The 9,610-nt window shown below is 41.0% G+C and overlaps 1 protein-coding gene across 1 annotated transcript; it reads left to right on the top strand.

Annotated features, from left to right (window-relative positions):
• The first annotated feature begins 243 nt into the window (after nt 1-243).
• Nucleotides 244-8,283, top strand: LOC139158484 (kelch-like protein 6). The gene is made up of 4 exons (XM_070735796.1): nt 244-328; nt 949-1,027; nt 4,403-4,630; nt 6,843-8,283. Exons 1-4 carry the CDS (start codon nt 244-246, stop codon nt 8,281-8,283), a joined length of 1,833 nt encoding a protein of 610 aa, XP_070591897.1.
• The last annotated feature ends 1,327 nt before the right edge of the window (nt 8,284-9,610 follow it).

The raw sequence follows: 9,610 nt of genomic DNA, 5'->3' as shown, positions 1-9,610 counted from the left end.
AAAAAAACCTCTAGGTTTCCAATTTATTATATAACAATGGGTCTCAGGAGGACAGCAGAGTATCTGTGATATATTTGGCTTGATGCTGCTGGGTCCTGGAGCTCTGTATTCTAACTCACATGAGGCTGCTATTAACATCTTATTGCCAATGATAGGATGGTGTCTTCTTCCCTAGACATGATTGGTTGATGAGTCTTAGAGGAGAATCCTTTTTAAAGAGATTCTTGTACCTGTAGGTGGATTATGGATGCCAAAAAAGACTTCAACAATAGTCAAGAGATTGATATAAGGGTGAAGCTTACTCCTTTGGGATATTATGTAACTCAGGGTAAGTTTATCACCGATTATAGAAATAAGTTGTCTACATTAACTGTTATATTTCCTCCAGAAAGAAACCAAAGCCTTTTTCTTCCCTGAAAATAATTTCTGCTTTCACTTAGAAGCCACACTTTTGCCTCAGTCTCACTTTTTGGCCCTATCTGGGACTTTTGGGACTTGTAATCCAATCAATGTGAAGGAATCAAGTTGGGAAATGTTGTCTCATACGGATATGAAATATTTTGTGATTTACACTAAGGCAATTTGAAGCGGCTTAAGTGTAATACTCTGTATTCAAGTATGGTTTCTGGATTTATTTATTTTTTTCTTTGATGGATCAACTCAGTTTGACATTTTTATGTTGATTTTACTTTTGTGGCTTTTATCTTAGCAAAATGAAAGCTGGAACAATAAACAGAATCCAAGAAATGCAAACAGAAAGCACCCCATACACCACAAACTAGTTCCGATGTACTACTGAAATAGAAACAGTACTGGAAATGAAGGATCCAGAACATCTCTAAACTCTTGGTGGTGTTCTTACTTGACCAGTGGGCATGTCCATCTTCTTTTTTTTGCTGCTAGACAGGGCCTAATATTCCAACTTGGCTTTGCTTCTCATCCTGACAGGATTGATGCAGCTCTCTCATACGCAACAGCTTTGTGATGCCATCCTGGTAGCTGAAGGCAAGCATTTCCCATGTCACAGGTGTGTTTCTTCTAGATTTAGATACAGTTTTTAAATATTGTCCTGAAAAGCCAAGTCACATTATATGCAATCTGCAACCAGGTGTTTTATCCAGGATTGTGAGATAGATAAATAAACGAGGGCAGAGAATATGTTAACATCAGGATACTGCAGCAACTGCAGATACTCTTTGTCACAATGGATCTCCCCATATCATTTCCCTTATTAGCCCCTCAAATCACTTGTACTTGTACTTATTTATTTATTTATTTATTTATTTATTTATTTATTTTATTTATTAGATTAGATTTGTATGCCGCCCCTCTCCGTAGACTCGGGGCGGCTCACAATACAATAAAACAGTTCATGACAAATCTAATAATTTACAATTAAAAATATTTTAAAAACCCCATTATTAAAAAGACATACATACAAACATACCTTGCATAAATTATATAGGCCCGGGGGAAATATCTCAGTTCCCCCATGCCTGACGACAAAGGTGGGTTTTGAGAAGTTTACGAAAGACAAGGAGGGTAGGGGCAGTTCTAATCTCTGGAGGGAGCTGGTTCCAGAGAGTCAGGGCCACCACAGAGAAGGATATTCCCCTGGGGCCCGCCAACCGACATTGTTTAGTTGACGGGACCCGGAGAAGGCCCACTCTGTGGGACCTAATCGGTCGCTGGGATTCGTGCAGCAGAAGGCGGTCCCGGAGATATTCTGGTCCGATGCCATGAAGGGCTTTAAAGGTCATAACCAACACTTTGAATTGTGACCAGAAACTGATCCGCAACCAATGCAGACTGTGGAGTGTTGGTGTAACATGGGCATACCTGGGGAAGCCCATGACTGCTCTCGCAGCTGCGTTCTGCATGATCTGAAGTTTCTGAACACTTTTATGCAGCTCATGTGCTGGCAAAAGCTTGAGTTATTTATTTTTGTCTTACAAAGTTTTTTTTTTTTTTTGGAAAATTAGCATAGCATAAATCCCTCTCCTGCTCCTAATAGTTGAGATTTATGTAAATGAAATATAATTAAAGTTAATAAAATTACGCCTGGCTTGAAGAAACTGGATAGAGATATCCACCACCACCCCTCCTCGTATGAGGGTCCAGGGTCATCCAATAAAAGTGATTGACGGAAGATTCAAAGAAAACAAAGTCCTCTTTCATATATCACATAATTAATGCACAAATTTCATCCCCACTCATTATGTTAGACAGCTTCAAAGGAGGATTAGATATTTTCAGAAAAGATCAACCAATCAATATATGAACAGTTAATTGTTGCAATAGAAAAACAGAATCTCTGTATTTGGGGTTACTAGATACCAGCTTCTAGAGGAAAGCCGCTCATTTTAATTCCTTCATGGTGGACTTTGAGTGACCACACTGACTGCCCGTTATGGAGAAGAGTGTGTTGAATAAGATGGCTTGATTAGTTTGGAACAGCATTGTCCTTCTAGTTATTTGTATGCATTTATGTTTGTATTTGTGAGCCGCCCCGAGTCTGCGGAGAGGGGCGGCATACAAATCTAAATAATAAATAAGTAAATAAATAAATAAATTTGAATTTATCAGCCACCCAACCCCAATGGACTATTTCAATATTTTGAAATATTGAAATTAATTATGATGTTAAATTGTTCATATTTATCATAACCTTGTAAAATATGGATCGCTTTAACAGTCATGGAACATATAATCAACCTTCCTCAATTGCCCAGTTTCCAGATCAGCAACACTATACTTTCCATTATCCCAAACCAGCAGGGCCAATATGTATAATGATCCAGGATTATAAAAGCTATAATACTCAAAGTTCTCAATTTGGCAAATTTGATCTACCGTATTCTCAGATTTGGAAAGATTGAAAAATGTACCTATGCTAATATTAGCTACCAGAGTTGGTTTCCTCCCAGTTCAGACCGGTTTGCCCGAACTGGTAGCGACCTGCTGGTGACATCATAAAGACATCAGGGAACTGCCTTTTGCTGCACAAATCCCAGCGATCAGTTATGTCCCACAGAGTTGGCCTTCTCCGGGTCCCGTCAACTAAACAATGTCGTCTGGTGGGACCCGGGGAACAGCCTTCTCTGTGGAAGCCCCGGTCCTTTGGAACCAGCTCCCCCCAGAGATCAGAATTGCCCCCACCCTCCTAGCCTTTCGTAAGTTCCTTAAAACCCACCTCTGTCGTCAGGCATGGGGGAATTGAGATATTCTTCCCCCCAGGCCTATACTATTTATGCATGGTATGTTTGTGCATATGTTTAGTTTTTAATAAGGGGTTTTAAATTATTTTAAATATTAGATTTGTTACATGCTGTTTTATTATTATTGTTAGCCACCCCAAGTCTACGGAGAGGGGCAGCATGCAAATCTAATAAATACATTAAATAAATAAATAAAATAACCAGTATGGTTAGTGCGGGTCCATGGGCGGTCACCGTCTTTTTTTTAAAAAAAAATAATTAGGCAAACCATCAGCGAAGTAATTTAGAACCCACCCCTTGTTAGCTACCATCATTGACAACAAACAATCATATAAAGATGCTTTTAGCATGGATATAAGAACTCGGAAACTAATGACGTCAGCAGTAAAACTATAAGTCTTGATGGGTGAAAACCATCAGTGACAAGTTATCAATTCAAGTACATATTAAACAGCCAACTAACTGTTCCACTTCTCAATTCTTCAAAAGATGTTTGAGACCAGTTTCATTATCACCTGCACTTCTGCCAGTCATGAAATGTTGAGAAAAAGACTATCTTTATGCAGGAATAGGGAATAAGAAAAGAAGCTGGGAGGTGGACCCAAAGCAAGGTCCTCGGTTCTACAGAACTATTAAACATACCAGATTGCTTGCTATCTGACCTCACTTGGCTTCTGTACATTGCTGGTATCATGATATAGGACAGGTCAGAACTTCAGATTCTGAACTCAGGCAATTTTTACGTTTCAATTTTATGTTTGTCCTGTTTTGGTTTCACAATTATTCGTGGTATTTTTTTTTTAAAGAAATCCTCACGGAAGCTTATTCAGTGATTATTTTTCCTAATTACAAAGTCTTCAGAGTATTTCTGCCTGATGGACAGTTTTTGTTAAGGAATGTTAGGTTCAGTGCATTTTTTGCATACTGATTTCCCTAACATAAAACTTTATGTGTTTTACTGCAGTTCTTTTTTGAAAAGTTGTGTCACAATAGTAGAACTACCAACTGATAAAAATGTTGTGATTTGGATATTTTTGGAAGGTGTGAATTAGATTTGCTTGGGCATGCAAACTCAGTAACATTTCCCCTATCCCCGTTTAAAAGAATCCTATACGGTCAAAAAATGTGCATCTAATATTTAATCCAAGCTTGCATTCCTAGTATTTTGCTGCCTCTCTTTGTAGGGCACTGTTGGCTTCGTTCAGCCCCTACTTCCGTGCCATGTTCACCAGGCCCTTTAGAGAATGCTGGGAAAGGCAGGTTGTATTTGAAGACATGGCCTCATCCATCCTTCAGATAATCTTAGATTATCTCTACACAGGACGGTTACTACTTACACCAGAGATTGCACAAGATCTTTTCACAGCAGCCAACAGGCTCGTCATCCTCCCTCTGCAGGACATTATTGGCAGGTAATTTAGTCTAAACAAAATAATGTTTTGGAGCTGAAATTGGGGCTGTCTGAGAAGGTGGATGAAGGCTTAAAAAAATCTGAAAGCGAAACATCCTTCTCTCTATAAGATAAATAATATTTTTATTGAACACGATTTATCTCATATTTATTTGAGACATTTGAGCAAACAATATGTGATGGAATATTCAGCATGACTGTCTCAATGGATAACAATGTCTGACAAAGTATTTTAGTACTGCGTCTTAGTCCTTCCTAAGGGTCCAAAGAGTTTAAGATCTTTCAATTTACGGTTGAGGCAATACATGTTTTTGAGATATATTAGCAAAATTAATGAAAAATATCCTCATCTACCTGGAGCTCTGTAATTCGTTATTGTGGGCTTTGCAGAAAATATCACAAGGGCCACTACATTATCAATTAAAGTGACATTCATGTAAATACAGTCATTGAAAATCCCAGCAATCTCATAGCAAGTTACTAGAGCTGATTGTCTAATAGGAATAGAATGTTTCTGTAATCGAAATCAGGAAAAATAGAAGATGGATGCATAGCTATTTCTGCCTCAAAAATATGCATGCCTAAAAATGAGCAGTATTCATTCTGGGGTCCTCATCTTGGAATTGCTATTGTATATTTAATTTCATCACTACTTTGGAATTAGCTCTTTATCCACATATCAAGAGTGTCTGTGCTATGAAGTAACAAAAAAGTCAAGCTGACCAACTACAATGGATTGAGCGATACTCTGGCTACTATCTTGCTTTTTTGACCAGACCTTGCAGACACCCCTGATATACATGGTTAAAGATCTCTATTTTATTCCACTCATGCCGGTCTCTGTTCTGTCGGGCTCTCTGGTACACTCCTCCCAAAAATTCACAGGTACAAATTTCAGACACACACACGTTTGAAAATTCAAAACAATGTTCTTTATAATGAAAATTCACTTAAACTAAGCCCTCTTTTGGGATAGCAAAGAGCACTTGTCTCCAAAAAACCTGGTAATTTGTACAAGTCCCTTATCAGTTCTGTGATACTTAGCTTGCAGCTGTGAGGCAATTCACAGTCCTTCTTCTTTCACAAAGTGAAACACATTTTGCTCTGGTTTAGTTTCCAAGCGGGGAAAAATCAGCACACAAAAGGTCAAAGTCAGTAAAGCAGTCATGAAACACAATGATCAGATAATCCTCCACAATGGCCAAACCCACAGGCTGCTATTTATAGCAGCCTCACTAATTACCACAGCCCCACCCAACCGCAGGTGGCCTCGTTTTCTTTGATAATAATCTCTCAGTTGTTGTTGCCTATGCATCGCTCTCCGCATGCGTGGCTGTATCATTAACTCTTGTTCTGAATCCAAGGAGGAGCTAAATAATTGATCTCCTTCTGAGATGTCTGCCACACTCTCCTCCTCCCTGTCACTCATGTCTTCTTGGTCAGAGGAGCCTTCATCAGCAGATTCCACTGGGGGGGGGCAAAACAGGCCTGCAGCATGTGGATGTCTCACCCACATCCACAGTCCTTGGGGCAGGAGCAGGGCCAGAGCTAACCACAACAGTCTCCTGCCTTGATTTTGCTAAGGTTTATTTTGGCTCAGGTCCTGCATTTTGCCTTCCCAAGTGCTGACCTGCTACAGAGCAGCCCTCTCTCTGTATTCTCCCTAAGCTTTCCTTCTTTTTACTCCAAGGAAATACAGTTCTTAACCCTCACTTGTTTGTTGAGCCTTCTGTGAGGTAACGTGTGCTCTCAATTAATGGATTCTCTCTCCAATGAGTAATCGTTCATGCTTGATGTTAAATATTTTAATCTTTTATTGACTCTGATTTAGATTTATGTTGTAGAACACTCGGAGATTAGGGTACTCAGCAATGTAAGAATGTGTCAATAAATACAAATCAAAAGCAGAATCACGAGGGGCTCATACTTAACTTTATATTTAAGAGAGCCTGGTGGAAGGCATCCATTATTTCGCTGACCTCTCCTTGGGGAACATTTTGTCTTTCTGTAATTGCTACAGAAAAGATAACATGGTGCCCTTTGTCAAACTTGCCTCAGTAGTTATATTTGATCTTCTTTGAATGGGAAAATTGGCCAATGTCTGTGGGCATGGTGGATAAGCCATTCCACTAATGAATTATGCTCCTTCCTTCCTTCCTTCCCTCCTTTCCCTCCCTTTTCTTCCCCTCCCCTTCACTTTTTGCACTTACTAGGTTCCTAGCTGACAGCATTTCTATGGACAGTTGCCTAGAGATTTACGCTCTGGCCTATGCTCATAATCACCATACGTTGCTCCGTGTAGCCTCACGCCACATCACCTTGAATTTTGAGCCTCTGTCTGAACACGAGTCCTTCCCAGGCTTAGATCTCAGTACGCTGATCAGTATTGTCTCATCAGACAAGCTTCTTGTGTCTTCTGAGCTAATCGTCTACCAGGCTGTGCAGAACTGGGTCAGGTCTCAACCTGCTGAGCACTTCTTACTCATCAAGAAGCTGATGCAACAAGTCCGACTTCCACTTTTAACTTCTGAGGAGATCACAAGAGTCCAGAAGGACATTATTGCAGAATACGGGCATGCCCACTTACAATGGGAGCAACTGGATGGAGTAGGAAGGTTGCTGAAGAGTGGAGGACTCAGGCATGGCATGTATGATGACTGGATTGTGAGTCTGGGTCTCTTTGTAAGCAACATGCAAGGAGGAGTAGTGGAGCGTTTGAAAACTCATTTCCTGGGGTTCAATCTACAGACAGAAAGTTGGGAGGAGATACCACCCTTGATGTATCTGGATTCCTCTGGATTCTTGTCTGTAGGGCACAAGCTTTATGTATCTGGAGGGCAAAGGCTTAATGGTTCAGTTTTATGCAACCTGCATGAGTTTGATGCCCTTACTGGGAGATGGATGCAGCTGCCTTCCATGTCCGTACCTCGACGAGAGCATGGCTTTCTAGCATGCAGGCATAAACTATATGCTTTGGGAGGCCGAAGTGGGCGAAGTGTGCTCGATTCTGCCGAAAGCTTTGACTTAGAAAAAAAGACCTGGTCTTCCATTGCCAACCTACCCTTTGCTGTGAGTCATTTTGCCTCTGCTTCGCTGAACAAAAAGCTCTACTTAATTGGTGGGTTCTCTCATACAAGAGCAAATGGTCTTGCCCACCGGGGCATCCTGATTTATAATACAGGCTTAAATGTGTGGAATCAGATGCCCTTAGCTTTTCAGTGTTACAAATCAACTGCCGTGGCGATGGACAACGGCATCTTTGTCATTGGCGGGCTTGTCGAAGAGAGCAGCCGTCGTGAAACCCCTGGCACTGTCATCCGAGCTCTGATTTCCGGCACCCACAAATGTTTCTTCCTGAGCAAAGATGGCACCGTGAGCCCGGACATGGCCATCCCAGACCTCCCTATATTGGTCTTGCCGCCTTGTGCTGTGCAGTGGCAGAGAAGAATCCACGTGCTGGTGGGCAATACGATTTATCAGTGGAAACCCGGGGAGCCACACTGGACAAGGAGTCGGAAAAGTGCTCCCAACACAAGGGTGACGTTTCTAACGGTGGTTAATGGAGTGACTCTGAAGGTGCCCAAGAAGACTCTGCAGCCCCTTTTACGGGAAGCCTCAGCAGCCCTGACAGCCCTTTGGGTGGCTGACAATTAGGAGCCTTTTTTGGCACTTTCAAAATCTTGAGCCATTCTTCAGTATCTTAGGGTCATCTTCTGCCCTGAATGGAGAAGACCATCATCACATCAAGCTGCTAGCCTTGATATTGCAAGGGCAGATTTCTTTAGCAGTAGGATCCAGGTTACACCGATGCCCTTGAGAAGGGGCTCCCCTGGCCCAGAGAAGTGGACTGCTGCTGAATAAACTCCATTCCTACCTTCACCTCACTGTACTTATATAGTTGTTCTGAGTGCAATATGGTACAAGAGAAAGATTGGAAGTTTATGACTGGCAAGAGCACTTTCCTTGGGGGAAAAATAAGAGGGTTTTCTCTCTCAGACAACTTGTATCTGTTTCAGAATTTCGAACCAGAGTCTACTCTGGTGTGTGTGTGAATATACAAAAGAGGAACGGAGGCAATTTTTGTAACACAATATATTGCAAGGTCCTGTTTGTACTACAGGGAAGGTGGTAACTGTTTCTCAATAGAGAGTCAAAATCTATGGCTTCTAAGCCATTTACCTCCTTCTGAAAAATAAAACAGTGTGTGTTGGTGGTGAGACATCTGTTACAAAAGCTGTATTTTCAAGTGATATGTTAAAACATCGGTTTTAGGTTAATGTACAGAAATGGGTTATGAGTCCACTATTTTTCAGTAAAACATCTTACTAGGAAAATTAATAATGAAATCAGCTTTTGTTTATTTTCACACATCCTGATGACCTATATCAAATTACTAGTCCTTATAATTAAGGCTGCATGTCTAAAAGCAAAGGTTTTTCTCTCACTGTTTTCCATTGTGTTTCTCTGCTGGTGCTTTTGCTACGTTACTAATTATAACATCTGTGCCTCGTTCTGTCCATTCAATTGTCATCTATTCAATTGTGTCCAGTTCTTGGGGACTATTTGGACTATCTCTGAGACAGCCTTCTGCCGCACGAATCCCAGTGGCCGGTTAGGTCCCACAGAGTTGGCCTTCTCTGGGTCCCGTCGACTAAACAATGTCGTCTGGTGGGACCCAGGGGAAGAGCCTTTCTGTGGCGGCCCTGACCCTCTGGAACCAGTTCCCCCTTGCCTATGTAGCTGTATGTATGATATGTTTGTGTGTATGCTTTTTTATATATTGGGGTTTTTTAGGCTTTTTAATGTAAAATTGTTATTTTAAACTTTAATATTAGATTTCTTACTGTATATTGTTTTTATCATTGCTGTGAGCCGCCCCGAGTCTGCGGAGAGGGGCGGCATACAAATCTAATAAATAATAATAATAATAAAGTCCCTGGAGTATTCTTGGCAAGAAGTAATTTACCATTGTCTTCTTCCT

Source organism: Erythrolamprus reginae, chromosome 2, assembly GCF_031021105.1.
Source record: "Erythrolamprus reginae isolate rEryReg1 chromosome 2, rEryReg1.hap1, whole genome shotgun sequence".
In the NCBI taxonomy this organism is placed as follows: Eukaryota; Metazoa; Chordata; class Lepidosauria; order Squamata; family Dipsadidae; genus Erythrolamprus; species Erythrolamprus reginae.
The sequence above is the reverse complement of the archived record's forward strand: the minus strand, read 5'-3'. Positions and strand labels throughout refer to the sequence as shown.